Source organism: Saccopteryx leptura, chromosome 3, assembly GCF_036850995.1.
Source record: "Saccopteryx leptura isolate mSacLep1 chromosome 3, mSacLep1_pri_phased_curated, whole genome shotgun sequence".
NCBI classification, from domain to species: domain Eukaryota; kingdom Metazoa; phylum Chordata; class Mammalia; order Chiroptera; family Emballonuridae; genus Saccopteryx; species Saccopteryx leptura.
The window spans coordinates 52,938,434-52,957,920 of record NC_089505.1 but is presented as its reverse complement, the minus strand read 5'-3'; the positions used below and the strand labels follow the sequence as shown (position 1 = coordinate 52,957,920).

At 44.2% G+C, this 19,487-nt stretch overlaps 1 protein-coding gene across 4 annotated transcripts in view; it reads left to right on the top strand.

Annotated features, from left to right (window-relative positions):
• FIG4 (FIG4 phosphoinositide 5-phosphatase) overlaps nt 1-10,509 on the top strand; it is a 150,686-nt gene extending 140,177 nt beyond the window's left edge. For all 4 annotated transcript variants that reach the window (XM_066373481.1, XM_066373480.1, XM_066373483.1 and 1 more), the window contains one exon: nt 10,153-10,509. In XM_066373481.1, the coding sequence (XP_066229578.1) occupies nt 10,153-10,330 (178 nt within the window). In that variant the 3' untranslated portion in view covers nt 10,331-10,509. The remainder of the gene's footprint in view (nt 1-10,152) is intronic.
• Nucleotides 10,510-19,487: the final 8,978 nt, after the last annotated feature.

Below are 19,487 nucleotides of genomic sequence, written 5' to 3'. Positions count from 1 at the left end.
ATGTTATTGGATTTACCTCTATCTCTGTCCATTGCCTTCAGAGACAAAGTGGCAGCCATCAATCAGCCCCTTCTGAGGGTCTTGGATGCTTTTATATTTCTTCCTCACCTTGCATATGTATGAGCCAATGGGGAAATAATTAGGACTTGTGTGGGGAATCTAATATTGTTGCTTATCTTTACAATTAAATGTTAAATTATGCATTCTTAATGTAGGGTTAGTGATAGTATGTCATTTAAAAGGAAAGCTCTTGCTTAAAAGTATTCAAGTCTGTCCATTGTCAACAAATAAGATTTTAGGTGGCATTTTAGATCATTTTGGTCTCCTTAGATCAAAGATTCTTGAACTTTACCAAGTATCAAAATTACCTGGAGGACGCGTTATGTCTTTGCTGCTCCTCACCCACCCTCAGGGTATCTGATTCAGTAGGTCTGGACTAGTCCTGAGAATTTATATTTCTAACAAGTTTTTAGGAGATGCTAATGTGGCTGGTCTGGGAACTACAGTTGGAGAACCGTAACCTTGAGATTATGGAAACTTGTTCTGATTATGAATATGTCTTTCTTTCTAGCCCAAATCTGTTAATAAACATTTTAACCTTACAATTTCGTTGTTTAATATAGGCTTTGAATCTAGAAGAATAAAAGGACAAAGGGGCAGTTGATGCTTTTTTCGACTCCCTGCCTTGTTTTGAAACTGTAGTGAGGTGGTGTCAGAGCCCTGCACGTACCTGCCACTTAGCCCAGGACCCAGTTAAGGCTAATGTTTGGCATTTCATATTTAGAGTGTTTGTAGTGGTTTCCCATTCCTCCACACAGCAGTGACGCGGTTTGCTGAGAACTAGGGCGAGGTCTCCTGACTGACTTACTGAAACCAAGGTGTTGGGTGTGGAAGTGGCTGGCTGTGGCCCTATTTGTGGTTGTCCCAGCCCTACATCATCAGACAGTCACTGGGTCCTGGGCCTGGTACTTCCCACGGCCTGCCTGCCCATGTCTTTAGCTAACGATTTTGGTTGTTTTTTTTTTTTTGTATTTTTCTGAAGCCGGAAACGGGGAGGCAGTCAGACAGACTCCCACATGCGCCTGACCGGGATCCACCTGGCATGCCCACCAGGGGACGATGCTCTGCTTATCTGGGGCATCGCTCTGTTGCAACCAGAGCCATTCTAGTGTGTAAGGCCAGGAGCCGCCATCGTGGCCATTCACATGCAGGTTCCCATTGGATTCGGGCAGACGATAAAGAAATGGCGGAGTCAGAGGATGGGGGGCCATCCTATTTATTGGTGTCTCACCAAGACAGGCAAACCACAAAAGAAGACAAGGGAAAAGCAGAAAACCAGCTCTTCCCATGAAGGGCAAGGGATCAGGGAAGCCCCTGCAATTGTGATAGCAGGAACTGTGTGTCCCAGCTCCTGGTCTGTCCCACTTTATAGTGTAGAAAACCAAAATCCCTTAATCCAATATACAAACAAGGAAGTCTCCAATACAAAGTCACTTATCCAAGGCATAATTGGATTCCTCATGAGAGTGCACCACCCAGATTATACAATCAGTCAAGGGTGTGGGGAAAAGCTTAGTCCCAAAACCAAACCTCAGGCCACAACAACCTGGCCTGCTTATAGCCTGTCCCCCACACCCATTATAAGTCACAAGCGAGCAAACATATATATCATGTTTACAAACTTATTTGACCAACAATCCACCCCTTTTGCTCGCTTTACAATCTAAACCACAGGCATCTTCCATGATGGTCACTGTGCAAGGAGTAGGATACATTGCATAAACAGAAATAGTACCAACTACAGCAATAGGATTAACAGATCAAAAACTATGGGCGAAATGAGAGAGCTGTCAGTGGCACCAAGAGAGGCAAATCTTTTCCCTCTGGCAGAATACAGACCAGAGTTTTGTCTTCAGACAGCACCGTAGCTGGCACCAGAGGCCGCCCTGAGCGGGCATACCAAACCTTATTGGCCAATACACCAGCATCTGCTGGTTCTATGTGTAGTAAAATAGGGGAACTCATTATTGGCCATAAAGAAATTACAAAGGTGCCCTTCAAAATGCTGTCCCCTTGAGCACTCAAGGGATAATACACTTCTACCTTAGGTGGCCAGGTGCTGGTTGCCCAAGGAGTTAACTGGAGGTCCACCTCTAACCCCTTTCCCCATGGTGCCAACAAGGCCACCCATCTCAGATGGGGGGCCTGTACAGTCCAGGGCCAAGTCCATTGAAGCTGTTGTCCTTTAAGAAGGGCTGTTGGAGCAGGCAAGAGCACATTGCCCTGCTGTCCGAAACTTGGCTTGAGTAAAATGTCCTTGGTGCGTATCTGCAACTGAATAGGGGCAGCTGTCCGATGCAGGAGGGCCTCTACTGGAGCTGGGCTCCCCCGTCGAGATCGCTCATTCAAAATCCGAAGTACTGTCCATAAGCGGCGTGTCCATCCAGTAAGAGAGCCGGTGCCCCCCTCCTGTCGCAGTCCCTGCTTTAAGAGTCCATTATACCGCTCAATGATACCAGCAGCCTGGGGGTGGTAGGGAACATGGTACTTCCAGTCCACCCCCAGCTTTTGAGCCCATTGCCTCACCGTTGAACCAGTGAAGTGGGTACCATTGTCACTTTCAAGGACCAGCGGTCGCCCGTATGCAGCACTCAGGCGGTCCAGAGCCTGTATGACTGCCCTCTGGTCAGGGTTACGAGCGGGGTAAGCAGCAAGCAGCCCAGTGGCAGTATCTACACAAGTGACTGCATACTGATACCCTTCTGACTTTGGCAAGGGTCCAATGATGTCTATCTGCCATCGTGTCAGCGGGACATGACCCCTCTGGATCTGTCCAGGTGACACCAATGGTCTCCGAGGGTGTTCCTTGGAACATATTGCACATTGCTCACAGGCTGCAAGTACCTCTGCATAGGACACAGGCAAGTTCCAAGCCTTAACCATAGCCCACATAGTTTTCTGTCCTGCATGGAGCAGGCGCCGGTGGAGCCACTGTGCCACATCACCTGCAGGTGTAGTCTCCAACCATCGCACCCTTGCCAATGTATCTGCCTCATCATTCCCAGGATGGGCTAGAGGGGCATGCCCTGTGACATGATATACTGTCACCTGCTTCTGGTGTCCTATTTCCCATAAGTCCTGCCACATGGGCTGACCCCATAATGGACGGTGCATTACCATCCAGTGGTTAATGTGCCAAGTAGCAATCCAAAGGGTCAGTCCACGATAGACAGCCCAACTGTCAGTACAGATCACCAGAGGTGAAGGTTCATTATGGGCAACTAGCCAAACAGCTCTTAATTCTGCCCATTGGCTGCTTTGGCCTGTACCCGTGTCCATCCAAATAGTCTCAGTGGCCGGATGGAAGGCGATAGCCGTCCATTTGGCAGGCTGGCCCCTGCTGGAACCATCAGTATACCAGGCATCTTCGGGGATGGGCACCCGCCCCTCCTGGTAGGGACTGACCTCAGGTTCTGCCTCCTGAGCCTCAGTTGCACCTGACTCTAAGGTCGCATAGGTGACTGGACCCAAGACTTCCTGCAGTTCTGCCCTCAATGGGCTGGTGCTAAGAGCACAGCGTTGTTGCAGATAGGCACCCCACTTGGCCAGGGTAGACATTTGGGCCATACCACTACGTGGTTTAGTTGCCCAATCTCTCACCCATCCAGCTATAGGGTATGTTGTTTTGACTGTAACTGGTGTTGTGGTTGTAATACTCTCAGTTGCCAGGAGGGCAGCATACACAGCTGCCAGCTGCTTCTCTACTAATGAGTAACGAACTTCAGCACCTTTCCACAATTGGGACCAAAATCCAATAGGTTGCCGTAGGCGCTCTGTCCGCTGCCACAAGCCCCATCCAAACCCCTCCGAGGTTACATGAACATCCAGCTCACAGGGCCTGGCAGGATCAAACACATTCAAGGCCTGTGCCACCTTGACAGCTCTCTTAGCAGCTGCAAATGAACCTTGTGCCTGCTCAGTCCAATCCCAGCGAACCCCCTTTCGAATAAGGTTGTACAAGGGGCGTAGTAACTGAGCCAAATGCGGTATAAATGCTCGCCAATACCCCAACAAACCTAAGAATTCCTGTAACTGTTTTACCGTAGTGGGCACGGGGTATGCTGGAATCTTATCTATAACTGCGTCAGGGATAACTTTTGTCTTACCCGACCAGACAACTCCCAAGAATTTAACAGATAACCCAGGTCCTTGTAATTTGTTCTCGTTAACTGCCCAGCCACATGCTTTCAAATGGGATAGCAGGGTAGGGACTGCTTGCTCCAATTCTGAAAGAGAATCGCTAGTTAGCATAATATCATCAATATAATGGTACATGCGGACTACCTCTGGCTGTTTCCATTTAGCCAGGTCAGCAGCCACCAGCCCATGGCACAAGGTGGGGCTATGCAAATAGCCCTGGGGTAACACTGTAAAGGTCCATTGTCTCCCTTCCCAACTGAAGGCAAATTGGTCTTGACTCTCTGCGGCTATATCAATAGAGAAAAAAGCATTGGCCAAGTCTGCCACAAAGTGGTATGTTCCCAACTCATGGCTTAGCCGATCCATCATGTTAGCTATCGAAGGAACAGCAGCGTGCAAAGGGGGAACAACTTTATTAAGTTCCCTGTAATCTACTGTCATTCTCCAGGTTCCATCCGCTTTGCGCACAGGCCATACTGGGGAGTTGTAAGGACTGTGTGCTGGCCGGATGATCCCCACCTTTTCTAGTTCAAGGATTGTCCCTGTGACTTCTTCATAACCACCTGGCAGGCGGTACTGCTTGGTGTTAGTCACACGCCGAGGGACGGGTAATTGCAAAGGGGAATGTGATGCATGTCCCCGCAATACTGCCTTCACAACCCTGATCCGCAGCCGGAACTCCCCAGCTGTAGTTTCCAACCACAGTCCTTGCAAGACATCTACCCCCAAAATATATTCAGGAATAGGAGATACATACACCTTATATGGCTTAGGAGGCAGTCTCCCTATCCCCAATGGAATAGTTATTGGCTTCACTTGAACAGTTTGGCCCCCATAACCGTCAATGGCCACTGGGGTCCCAGCAAACCGCTCTGGGTTTCCATAGAGAAGGGAACATTCTGCACTTGTATCCACCAAGGCCAACACCTGTTGTACGTTGGAAGGGGACCAGTGGATAGCCAGTTCCACATGTGGCCTCCGGTCCCCGCCCATCCCTGTTAGACGGGTCCCTCGGCCTTTTTCCTATTCAAACTGGTACAATGGGTCTTGGGAGTTCCCCTCTCCCTCGGCTGTCTCTATCATATAATCTTGTAACCGAGCTGTGCGCGCACCAAACGTTTTATTGGTAGCTGCTGGGGCCTTTCGTCTCAGTGGCTGGAACTTCTGTTCTGGTTTAAGCTGCCACCAAAGCTCCAAAAGAATTTTATTAGACTGGCCATCCAATTTCCCCTTATCTGCTCCAGCCGCAATCAAGTCTACCCACATCTGCGTTCGGGTAACCTTTACAGGCCCGTTTCCCTTGTTAGTTGGGGGGGAAACATAGGCAGCAGCCCTCACTGCTTTATGATCCCGAGCGGCCTCCAGCTCTCCCAAATCTGCTACCATCTGTGTAACTGCATTGATGGGCTGCCCCACATAGGGGCCCAAGATAGCCACAAGTGACCCAAAAAGGGCTGACGGGGCGCTAGCAAGGACAAATTCCCTCATTTTGGCCGTAAACACTTCCTCGTCTGGCCCACGAGACCCAGGGTTGAAAACAGCATTCTTCATACCTAGTTCTCGAAGGACCTTGACTAACTCACTGTAGCACTGCCACCGACTCATTGCCCCCGGCAGTTCTCCAGCATTCTGCCAGACCATACGAATGGCAGCCATCACCCATTCTAATAGGGTATGGTCTCCTGGGTTGCCATGGCAGTTCTGAAGACGCTGCCTCAAGGAAGAGTGTGTGGTAATGGCAGCCAATTTCTCCATCTCTGTTCCGGAGAGCATGATGCCATCCACCCCTATATCCCATAATCGTAGTAACCAGGCTATCAGGGATTCAGTAGGTTTCTGCCTAAATTGTGCCCCCAACTCCATCAGCTCTGCCTGGGTATAGGGCCGGACCACAGAGTGTTCCATTACCTGGGCAGGAGGCTGTGGCTGCCCCTGAGGGACTCTTTGTTGCTGGGTTTTTACCTTCTTGGCGACAACTGGTCGGGCTCTCAGTGTGCGTATGGCAGCTTCAGCCTGAGCCTTCTCATCCTCAGAAGAGGAGTCGCAAGCGCCTGCTCCCGCTGACTCAAAGCCAATCCACCGGCACGGATGCTGCTGCTCCTTTGGTGACCGTTTAGGCTCCTGTGGCTGCTGGCTTTTGGCCAGAAGCTGAGACTCGAGCTCTTGAATCCGCAGTTGTTTCTCCAACAACTGCCAGTGAAGACGTTCAGCTTCCAGGGTAAACTGCAACTCTCGAACCCGTAATTCCTTCTCCAGTGCTCGCTCCAATTCCAGCCTTTTCTGCCGTTCTGTTTGCAATTCATGCTGAAGCTTTTGACCTCGGGCAGTTTCCTCTTGAGTAAAAAACATGTAGCCCATGGCCCCTAAAAGGACAGCCATGGGGAGCCAGAGCAGCAACCAATACTCTATCCCACCCATCAAGGGTGGTGGCTCCATACCAATCTCTGAATCCTGCCGGAAACTACGCCAGTTGTAAGGCCAGGAGCCGCCATCGTGGCCATTCACATGCAGGTTCCCATTGGATTCGGGCAGACGATAAAGAAATGGCGGAGTCAGAGGATGGGGGGCCATCCTACTTATTGGTGTCTCACCAAGACAGGCAAACCACAAAAGAAGACAAGGGAAAAGGAGAAAACCAGCTCTTCCCATGAAGGGCAAGGGATCAGGGAAGCCCCTGCAATTGTGATAGCAGGAACTGTGTGTCCCAGCTCCTGGTCTGTCCCACTTTATAGTGTAGAAAACCAAAATCCCTTAATCCAATATACAAACAAGGAAGTCTCCGATACAAAGTCACTTATCCAAGGCATAATTGGATTCCTCATGAGAGTGCACCACCCAGATTATACAATCAGTCAAGGGTGTGGGGAAAAGCTTAGTCCCAAAACCAAACCTCAGGCCACAACAACCTGGCCTGCTTATAGCCTGTCCCCCACACCCATTATAAGTCACAAGCGAGCAAACATATATATCATGTTTACAAACTTATTTGACCAACATAGTGCCTGAGGCAGAGGCCACAGAGCCATCCTCAGCACCCGGGCCAACTTTGCTCCAATGGAGCCTTGGCTGCGGGAGGGGAAGAGAGACAGAGATGAAGGAGGGGGGGAGGGGTGGAGAAGCAGATGGGCACTTCTCCTGTGTGCCCTGGCTGGGAATCGAACCTGGGACTCCTGCACGCCAGGCCGATGCTCTACCACTGAGCCAACTGGCCAGGGCCCTTTTAGCTAAGGATTTTGAATGACAAAGCAATGACTTGGTGACAGCATTTTCCCTTGTCAGCTACATTAAGGTTTAGTTACTAGATGGTATTTTCCTCCATCTGTTGATGTCTGGTGTGATTTCAGCCAGAGAGGATTCATTAATACACAAGGAGTTCTGGGCAGAGATCTGGCTTCAAAGACAAGACAGAAACCATTAGTCCCATTTAAAAGTTGACATTAAATGTCTCATCTGTAAAATGGAGAGGATAATCCATGTGCTTCCTGCCTAGAAGATGGGTGTGAAAATTAAGGAAGATAACATGTGTGGAAGGGGTGTGAGAAGGAGGAGCACTCGACCAGTGAGGACGGTATTGTTCAGGAGAAGTTGCTGTGGCTGGCGCTTGGATGGATGGCTGGCACTTGGATGGATGGCTGGTGCTTGGATGGCAATCTCTAAAAACACCAATGGAGCCTTTCTAAAGGTCAGGTTAAATGGTTTGACTCTGAATATTGTCAACCATGAAAGGATTCTAGCTTCTCACTTTGAATTATGTAAATGACTGTAGAGTTGCTATGTTTTGAAGGAAGATTGAGAAGAGTTTATAAATTAATCATCCTAGTCATTCACCATTGTAGTGTGTCAGCCAGTATTTCAACGGTGGTAACCTGTGTGTTTTGAGGAGGAGCACGGCCTTGTTGGTGTGCAGACAGGCTCGGAATCTCAGCACCCTTCCACCTGAGCCATTAACTTTTTTTCTTTAACTTTGAGTAAATCATTTTATCCTTTGGTTTTTGTTTACTTAAACAAGGCTAGAGTTCTAAGATCATGTGAATTTTCAGAGTGCTTTGAAGAATATTGAGTATTTCATAAACTATATACAAAATATGAGTTGAATTATATTACCCTGAGGTGCAAACAGTCGAGGTTAGCTCCAGAGGTCCCAGCTAACCAGATAGCCGGCATCCCGGAGGTCCTGCTGCTGCCTCTGATAAGATGCACATGAGCAGAGCTGGGTCCCAGCCCAGCAGAATAGGTTCTGCAGATGTTCTCCCTGTGTCCTCTTGGTGCCCTGGCATGGAGAGCTCCCTCCACTTGGCAGGGCCAGCCCTGGGCTGCGTGGTTGAGTGTGTTGTCATTGCGCTCCCAGTCCCTCCCAGTGTCTTTTTAGACTCCCATCCCCCCCATCAGTGGCCTCTCTGTGACCTCCCACCCATTGTGCACACAGTCACTCTGCGTCATGCCTGACTGGGTTGACTCACCCCTTGAGGACTTGCCTCCAGCTAAGAATGTAATAACTAGGAGGTACTCAACCTTCCTTGGGTAGAGAGTGTTTCTGACACTGGCTACATTTTGATAGAGCCTTTCTGAAGACAGCGCCTGTCCCAAGGGGTAGATGACAATTTAAAGCACTACAGCACCCTAGGTGGGTTGGGAATGGAGGAGTATTTTTGAGTGGAGAGATTCTTGGGTGCTTTTCGATCATCTCAGAAGGAAGGAAGGAAGGAAGCTGTATGTGACAGATCCCCAATCCAGTGTCCTAAAGCAGGGGTCGGGAACCTTTTTGGCTGAGAGAGCCATGAACGCCACATATTTTAAAATGTAATTCCATGAGAGCCATACAACAACCCGTGTACATTACACGTGTGTTATCCAATAAAAATTTGATGTTGTCCCAGAGGACAGCTGTGATTGGCTCCAGCCACCCGCAACCATGAACATGAGTGGTAGGAAATGAATGGATTGTAATACATGAGAATGTTTTATATTTCTAACATTATTTTTTTTTAATTAAAGATTTGTCTGCAAACCAGATGCAGCCATCAAAAGAGCCACATCTGGCTCATGAGCCATAGATTCCCAACCCCTGTCCTAATGCCTGAGGCCCGATGTGTTTCAGAATTCAGAATTTGGGGGATGTTAGCATACCAAGATGGTACATACGCCTTATAATAATATCCCCAGAGTGATGTGTGGTCTTGTTTGATAAGTAAACACGTTAATATTCACATGAAGTGGGACGAGTACCACCAGTTCTTGTTAGGATGTGCCTCCAGTGAGCTTCAGTTGGCTCAGGTTTTACCAGCAAGGTAACATTAGATTGTTAAAGCTTTTAGGATTTCAGAATTGCAGATAAGGAATTATGCACCGATAATTCTTAGCAATGATTCACATTTACTGAGCACTTATACTGTGCCAGGCAGTATACTAAGTGAGGACTTTATACAGATAAACTCGTTTACTCCTTTCATCAACGTGTGAAGTAGGAATGATCTACTTCACTGATTCCTACTAAATCTTCCTTTCAAAACTATTGATAACTTCTAGAACCAACAAATGAATTTAGTAAAGTTGTGGGATACATCAATATAAAAAGATATTACTGAGTACCTACCACGTAGCCAGGAACAGATTGTCTGTACAGCCCCCACCTAGTTTCTCGAGTCATGGGGGGGGGGGGCGGGTGGGTGTGCAGATATGGGGGTGCTCACAGCAGTGTGAACAGGTGAGAGACGCCTGCCCAGCCTGTGCTTCCGTGAGGGCCCCGGGTGGGTGCTGGTCCAGCTCTGTCCTCTAGTCAGAGGAGGAAGCCAACCAAAAGGGGTCACAGGAGCCCCCTTGTCACCATAGCCCGTTACCACTCAGTCCGCATGTTCAAGGTCAGTAGCTCTCAAACGCTTTGAGATCATGGTTCCCTGTGGTCTGTTACTTTAATTTATTTAATGTAGCGCTCTCCTCTCTTGTCTTTTATAGAACGCCCATCTCAGCCTTCTCACAGGATAACATCTATGAAGTTCAGCCTCCAAGAGTAGACAGAAAATCTACAGAGATCTTCCAGGCCCACATCCAGGCCAGCCAAGGTATCATGCAACCCCTCGGGAAAGAGGACACCTCCGTGTACCGGGAATACATCAGAAACCGGTACCTGTGAGGAGAGAGCAGGTCCTCCTGGTGGCCCCGAGGGACCAGCAAAGTCCGTTTGCTTCTGTGTAATCTGCTTTGTCTCAGATAACAAGGGTGATTTCCTGTCAGTCTTTGACATCTGAAGTTTTTTTTTCTCTTTTTGAAACTGGTGAATTAAACATTATAGCTAATAAAGAAATGACAATATTTTGCTGTCATTGCCTTTGCTTTATTTTTGTTTAGAAATGTAGTCATCATACTATCACACTATCACAGTAAGAAATTAATGTAACAAGTGTTTGCTGGGCCCTTGCTGGGTGCCAGGCACTAGGCAGGGTCTGCGGGTGACACAGTAAACAAAACAGACCAACACGCTCCTCTTCATGCAGAATGGAGTCAGCTTCTTTTTTCTTTGCGTTAACCTTTTTGTTTAATTATACTGAATTTTATGTTAACGTTGTGTTTTGATCAAAAATTTATTACTTTGAAAGCCCTGAAAAATTCATGGATAAAGGGAAAAGATGTCAATGAAGTCTAATGATTCAGGAAAGAAGAACAAATGGGGCCGACTACTAGTAGTTGTAAGTCTGGGAAAGAGGAAGCGGGAGTTGTTTGAACTAGTCTTACAATTTTCTATAGAGATGAAATTATATAAAAACAAGACAAAAATTAGTTATCTGCATAACTTTTGTCATGGGCAGCTGTGTTTTGTGATTGGACGCTTGTGTCCAGTCAGGGTTGACCCAACATGTGCACATACGGTTTGTTCTCTGGTTAGTTAAACATAACATGGACAGCTTCCTGCATTTTCTAGCAGTGTAACACAAATGATTGGATCTCATTATGTCTAAGCTTCCTGCCCCCCCAGCGAAGTTGTCTCAGTTCTCCCTTTTCATAAATAAAATGGAGAAGAAAACCAAACCTCCACTGGGAGAAGGAAAATTGATCAGTATCTCCAAACCTGAAATTCTGGAATTCTATAGGAGATTATACATTGATGATAAAAGTTAAGCCCCTAATACAGGGATCCCCAAACTTTTTACACAGGGGGCCAGTTCACTGTCCCTCAGACCGTTGGAGGGCCAGACTATAAAAAAAACTGTGAACAAATCCCTATGCACACTGCACATATCTTATTTTAAAGTAAAAAAACAAAATGAGAACAAATACAATATTTAAAATAAAGAACAAGTAAATTTAAATCAACAAACTGACCAGTATTTCAATGGGAACTATGCTCCTCTCACCGACCACCAATGAAAGAGGTGCCCCTTCCGGAAGTGTGGTGGGGGCCAGATAAATGGCCTCAGGGGGCCGCATGCAGCCCGCGGGCCGTAGTTTGGGGACCCCTGCCCTAATAATAGACATATTTGATGGTTGCCATCACAAAACCAGGATTAAAAAAATGACAAAATAATAGGCGAGAGGAACCTGGCATTGTCTGGTCAGAATAAAATTGCTCAGAGTGGCCAGGGAAGGCCAAGCTGGCCTGATGTCCCAAACGTGCTTTTCTTGGAGTCACATTTTGCTCTTTTAAAATACATTCAATTTTAAAAATACATTCTCTTTTTCTGGCATTTTTAATTTGTTTTGTTGCGATAAATACTGTTCCTCAGTCTCTCTTGCCTAACAAACAATAGAGCTAACAAACTGATGATTGTTATGGTTAAATGAATCCTTTGCTGAAGGAAAGACATCTATTTGACTGCCTTACTGAGACTTACTTTGCTTGCTTTGGAAGAGGTGATGGGTTATTTTGGGAATAAAATAACCACAGGTGTTCTGATGAGCTCCTAGGGAGATCAGGCTTCTCTGTCTCAGGTGAGCAGCTTCCTTCAATAGACTCTTCAGGCTTCAAAGGTTAGTTGCAGAAACAAGGAAAGTGCCTACATCTGCATTTTCTTTGCTCCTAAAAAGTAAGTTATTCCAGCACTCCCCTACCATCATTTTTTTAAATGGGAATTATAATCTAAATACAAACTTTTCTTTTCCCTTGATCCTTCTCTGCCACCCCAACAATTGTACCTTAAAGTTGGGCTGGTGATTAAATTGACCATCTGGTCCCAAGGTGGCAGAATCGCTAAGAAAGGCTCATTCCAAAGATCCTGCACTCAGGGGACAGTGGTGTCATGATGTCACCCCTGGCCACAATAGCTGGATGGGGCTCTGAGTGATTTCTTGTGGGAGAGAGGACATAGTTCCGTTGTGTGGCGGGATCTCTGTTATGTTAGAAGACGTTTCTGGAAATGTTTGGGGGAAGAAAGAAGTTTTGTGTGTCTGCTGGGCAGCTAGGGTTTGATTGTGCACCTGCTGTTTTGTTTCCTATATCATGCATCGTCTTCTAAGGAGCGCCTCCCTCCCCTGCGCACCACCCACTATGATCCCGCCCTCTGATCTAGAGTCCCTGGGTCAGAGCAGGAGAGTGAGAGGAAATTCCTCTCTGCTTCTCCTGTTCTTGAATTTGCTGAGTGTGCTGGGAGCCGGGCTAGCTGCTGGAGTTTAATGAGTTCAGGGTGAGGATTACTGCCCTTGCCCGGAGGACTCTGCTGCATGAAGGGGAAGACAGCTGTCAGAACAAACCTGTACAAAGGAAGTTCTCAAGATCACTGTTCTGCACATAGCCCCTGGGCCCCAAAGAGAGTGCAAGTAGCTGCCTAGGGAAATTTTTACCCAACTTGGTTTTAAGAGAATGAGTAGAAACTTGACCCATAAAGGTAGCAGAGGGGCAAATGGAAGACCAGGAATGTAGACTCTTTGGGGGCTGGGAAGTCATTATTCATCTCTGGACACGGGGATGGCGGTGAAAGGAGGAGGAGATACGGGAGAAGGGAAATGTTGGGAAATAAATGTGAATAAGTCAGGTGAGATTGCGAAGGGCCTGATATAGGCTAATGCAGTGGTGCTCAAACTCCACTCTCAGAACCCTACTAGTCTTAAAATTACTGAAGATCCCCAAGAGCTCTTGTTTACATGCATCTTATCTATCAACTAGAAAGCCCGGCAGTCATACGAAATGACTGCTGTTCTAGATATTATAAATTGTAATTAAAATGATTTGTGCAAAGGTGTCTGCTAATTCAAACTGAATTACCCAGGGCAGGCGGCGAGGACGCCCCTTTGTTTAGTGCCCCACGGGGTTTCCCCCTTCTACTTGCTTAATTGCTTAAAGTAGAGTGCAATGAAGGAAACCACTGGCGGTACATTTCTTAAGAGCCACCACTAGCTCAATAAATAAAGGTGATTTAAATAATAAAATGTTAATTCACATGTCAAAGATCTCTGTACACAACATTTCTTGTGTAGATCTTTCTAACTTGAAGTTTAAGGACTGACAGTGTTCACATTTAATATTCATGTCACCAGAGGAATGCTCAAAAATTAAAGTTTCTCCGTTTGAAACTGTTTTAATCCTTTTTGCGTTTCGCTCAGCATTACTCTGTCGTTTTTTTTGCATTTCTCTGCTGCCTTTGTTCAGGGACTCATTTTGTCGAGACAGGCTTTTTTGTCTTGCATCTGAGGCAAGCCTTGTTTCTCTATGCTTCATCAGTCTCATTTTGCTGAGAAAGACGCATTTGCTCTGCAACTGAAGCAAGCCTTGTCTTTCTCTGCTCAGTGGTTTCTTTTTTGTACAGAAAGCCGTTTTTGTGCAGCCTTAGCTCCTTTTCTCTCCTCTTCAGTGCTGTATTTTCTAGGAGGCATTCTTAAAAGAAATTACATTAAGACATAGTTTTTATGTAAAACAGATGATTGCCAAAGCAAACAAATATTCACCTTCCCCCTGACCCACTCAATTTGCGTTCAGCCATGGCAACTTCACCCCATTGGCTAGTATAGTTATGCAAGCAACCAATAAGCTATCGGTGACAAACAGACACTTAAGCCACATATAATAAAGATATTTATCACATTTAGAAATTGAAAGTGATAAATTTTAAATATGTATTTATTAAAAAATAATAAACATCCCATGTTAACATAAACAACATATTTTTATGAAAAATAGCTTTTCTAAAACAAAACAGTAATAAACCCATCACATGTCAAATAGCATTTTTTAGTGAAAAGCAATATTTTCAAAACAAAAAATTTAATATTGGCATTCTTTCATATTTAAAATCTTTTGAGCATCTGACTTAATGAAAGACAGATGGATTTTGTGTCTTCTTCATTCAATCTGATTTTGATACGTTATTTTTGCTTAGAACATATGAAGAAAATCCATACACAGATAAGTTGGGAAAAGGGGTATTTTAATAGTCTTTTTAGATTAGAATGGATATTCTTTCTTACTACAAAAACACTCAATGGGCGGTTGTTTTTTAAAGGTTAGTTGCATTGTGGAATCAAACTGTCAATCAATTTTTCAGTCTGTACCATTAAAATCCGTTGGTCCCTCTTGCTCTCAGAACGGATCTGGTATCCATGCTTGCTTTTGTAGCAGTATGCATTGGTCATTTGGAAACTATTGGCTCACGGAGTTCAACAGATCTTCCAAATGTTGACAGGTTCATTTATAGCCAACTTTAAGCATTGGGAAACTGCCAAGCTCCTAGTGGTGGACACAAGTTTTCTAAAATTCTAGTGTTTGCTTGAAAGCTCAAATTTTATCATTGGCAACAAAATACTGCCAGTTTTCCATGTAATGACAGGCAGCCTCACTTGACTCATTTTCAAGAATAAAGGCTGCCAAATAACCAGCCTGATGCCTGTAGTTGGTCTGAGAATCCTTTCAAGTGAAAACGGCCTTTCTTGAAAAGAGCAGCTAGCTTAGCTCACAACTCAAACAATCACAGTATTCTTCAAAGTAACTGTTGTACCTGGGTGTGCAGCTCAAATGCTTTAGGTGCATTCCCCATGTCGTCACACAGAATATGTCACAAGACTGTACTGAAGGGTGGAGATTTACTAAAACTAATACTTTTACTGCTTTGTCAGTAACATTTTTTTGTGAAGCTGATGGCTTCTGTACTGAGAGCACATGGTGGTGAAGCACACTATGCTATTAGTCAGTTGGTGTCCCTGCCTGGATTCATGCTCAGGCTCCAGCAGTTTTATTACCATGGCTTTTGCACAGTCAGGCCAATGTCAACACAATGAGAAGGCAAATAATAACTTAGTATCATTATGAAAAGAGTTTGACCTGTCCAGCTCCCTGAATGAGTCTGGGGGACTCCCACAGGCACATGAGCTACATTTATTTTGGTAACTAACTACTGTGCTAAGAGATTACAGGCTTTGTGTCTTAACTTTTGGACTGGTGGGACCATTGAGGGTTTTAAAGAGAGTGCCTTGGTTGGTTGGACACGTTCTCCTCTGAGTGCTTACAGCATCCTGGCTTCTTACAGCGCTTAGCACACTGTGGTGTAGAGTGTATTAGGTGTCTGTCTCCCCGAGAACACTGAGCATTGTGAGAGCAGAGCCATTCACACTCACCTGCATCTCCCAAGCTCAGAGGCCCTCAGTAAATGTTGTCAAGTGAGTTCCCCAAGAGGGGCTCTGGCATCGTCGTGACATTGTGGAGGCTCAGAATGAGCAGGAGACTTGAATCATCCTATTGGCCTTTGAGCGCCTGACCCATTTAGAAATATGTTAACTTGTGCCTGCTTTAAAAGACATTTGACTGCACCTTCCTTTAACCCCTCACTCCCAAACCTGTTGCATGATTCTGCAACCAGCAGGGGTGTTCCAAATACAGTGCTTCGCACCTTGTCTTTCTGGAGGAAAAAGATGTGTGTGAATATAGCTTTTGCTTTTGTGAATCACATCTGAAAGAATCAGCTAGTGCAGAACCTTAATTTTGTTGGGTTTGGTCATAAAAATACTCAAAATTATATTGGAAATGTTGAAAATTCTTCACTATGTACCTTTTTAAATCCCTATTTATTTACTTCTGATGGCTTTTTAGCAAGGGAAGATAGACTAGAGATTATATTAATGTGCTGTTTTTTAATTAATCACTTAACTGTGGAGAATTACAGTGTAATTTTCCACTTTCCACTTCCAGATGAACTAGCTCTAAACATCTATTTTTATTTTCCCAAGAGATACGAAAACAATTTTGTTAAGTTTGGCTTTGTCTCAATAAAATCTAATGCTTCTGAAAAATTAATCTGAGAAAAGAGACCACATGTTGGTAAAGCACGTGTGATGAAAAGCCTCTATGAATCTCTCTTCCCTGGTTATGAAGTCATCTTTAATTCAGTTCAATAAAACATTTAATTTTGTCTATATCTTCAGAGAGAGAAATTCACAGGTCATTTTGTTCACAGAAAACATTTAGTAAATGGAAGTATATGACCTTTCTAATTATCATTTCGGGCCAATTAAGCTTGTGTAAAAAAAATCAATTTTATATTTTCCTTGTGAAATCTTTATATGACAAAATTGAAACCTTTAGGATAATAAAATTTAAAATCTCTATAAACCTTCTGAGAGTCTTCTACATTTAAAAAATTGTTCAAGAAACTCAATTTAAGGACTCCTGTTATACATACTTATGAGGATGAATTTATTAATATATTTAAACAAAATTAACTTGCGGGTGTTGGCAGCCACAGTGAAGGGGCTGCTCAGACCCAGGTCAGAAGGAGCTGCGAGTGGAGCCATCCCACACCCACACTGACCCAGGAGACTCGATGTTCCAGCGGGCTAGGACCCGTCCAGGGCTACGTGAAGCCATTCTCTAATTGGAGCACTGCTCTCCATCTTATGCCACAGGGTATGATATTTTGTGATCCGCAATCAGCACATGAGGAGGGCACCTTTTTCAAAGGTTTCCCCTTGGCCAGCTCCACTCTCTCTCTCTCTCTTTTTTTTTTTTAATTGATTTTTTTTTTTTTTAGAGAGAGGAGAGTGAGAGAAAGGAAGGGAGGAGCAGGAAGCATCAACTTGTAGTAATTGCTTCTCATATGTGCCTTGACTGGGCAAGCCCAGGGTTTTGAAACAGCGACCTCAGCATTCCAAGTCCACACTTTATCCACTGCGCCACCACTGGTCGGGCCCAATCTGGGAACTCTTAACCCAGTGGTTCCCAAACTTTTTGAAGTCGGGGCGCATTTAAAATCCTACAAATAATTGTAGGAACACTATGTACAAATTTCTGAGAAATATGTTATAATAATAAAGTTAAATATTAAAGAAAAAAATATAAAATGCAAGCGTGTTTTTATGGTAATTAAACAAAATAAATATGACAAAATTAAATTTATTCTGACATTAAAAAACACTTTTGTTACATTTTTTGATTTATGCTTTTTAGAATTCATAAAAAGGGTTAAAAAAATTTAAAAATGATAAAAAAGTTATCTTTTTATATTTATAGATACATTCTTAGTAACATTTAGTAAATTTGGCAGGTCCTAGAAAAAATGTGTTAAGTTTTATCATTCTTGTGTTTATGAGAAACATGAGCCTGATATGTCCTAGCGATTTCTTCAATGTTTGGGCATATATTTGAAAGGCAATTTCTCATTTCCTCATCAATACACTGAAGAATTCCTCTTTTTTTACTCTTAATTGTGTTGAGGGTAGAAAATCCTAATTCACATAAATAGGATGTTGAAAATTGTAGTAAAATGTTCAAAGCTTTTTTAGATATTGCCACATATTTTTCTTTTATAGAAATCTAAAAGGTTTCAAGAGACAATTCCTTATGTCTAATCATCAATCCAGGATCAGTGGATATAGCTGTCAGTTCTTCTTCTGTTAATGTTAAACCAAAATCACTTGAAGCTTCCATGAATGGGTTTCTAATGTAATTGTATAGTTAAGTGTTAAGTGATGGAGAATAAGAACCCAATTTTTCTCCTAAACTTATTAAATGTTCAACTATTGTTGGAAATGTTTCATTTATGCAAGTGTTATTTACCAATCAATGGAAACATTTCCAAATTACTTTCAACAGCTTTTCTTTTTCAAAATCTGTAGTTTTCTCTGAAATGCTTTAATTTTGTCAGTGGATATGAGAATATTTTCTTCTTTCCCTTGCATGCTAGTATTCAAAATATTGAGCTGCTAAAATATATCGGCCAGATACTGTAACCTGGCAATCCAAAATTCACACTAAAGGAGGTTACAAAAATATAACTGTTTCATCTCTTCAAAAAATGCAAGAAGTTCTTGTTGTAGCTCGGGTACATGGGTAAGTACTTTTCCCTTTGACAACCACCTCATCTCAGTGTGTAAAAGCAGCCATATGTGTTGTGAATCCATATCGATACAAAACTTTTCAAATAAATGTAATTTGACAGGTCTTATTTTAATAAAGTTTACCATCTGAACAACTTGGTCTAAAACTTCTCTTAATTTTTCTCCCAATGTTTTTGCCATTAAGGCCTCCCTATGAAGAAAGCAGTGAGTTACAACCTACCATGGAAAGGGCGCCATCTGTACAAATGCCTACACACGACTTCCATGTTAACTGCCATTTATCAAGATAGTTATTCAAAATGTTAGAAACATCTTCACCTTTTGTAGACACACCTAATTCTTTGCAAAAAAGGAACTGATTTACAATTTGATCTTTATTAATAAAACGGACAAATGCTAAGAGTTGTGCTGTGTTGGTAATGTCTGTTGACTCATCAACTTGCAATACAAAATTTGAATACTGAAGCTTATTACTGCATACATTTTTCTTGAAATAGGAAGACATTTCTATAATATTCCTGTGAACTGTATTGTTGGACAGAGGAATCTTGCTTATTTTTATTGCTGCTTCATTTCCTAGCATTGTCATGACCATTTTTTTTGCATGCAGGCAAAATAAGTGACTCACTTAAAGTATGAGCTTTCATATTTTTTGCTGTCAGTTCTGAGACTTGATAAGAAGCAATTTGAGCTTTATCAGAAACAGTCATTATACTTTAAAGAAAAATTGCCACTTTTGTTTGCTGTTAAGGCACAACAGGCCCTGGCCGGTTGGCTCAGTGGTAGAGTGTCAGCCTGGCGTGCGGGGGACCCGGGTTCGATTCCTGGCCAGAGCACATAGGAGAGGTGCCCATTTGCTTCTCCACCCCCCCTCCTTCCTCTCTGTCTCTCTCTTTCCCTCCTGCAGCCAAGGCTCCATTGGAGCAAAGATGACCCGGGCGCTGGGGATGGCTCTTTGGCCTCTGCCCCAGGCGCTAGAGTGGCTCTGGTCGCGGCAGAGCGACGCCCCTGAGGGGCAAAGCATCGCCCCCTGGTGG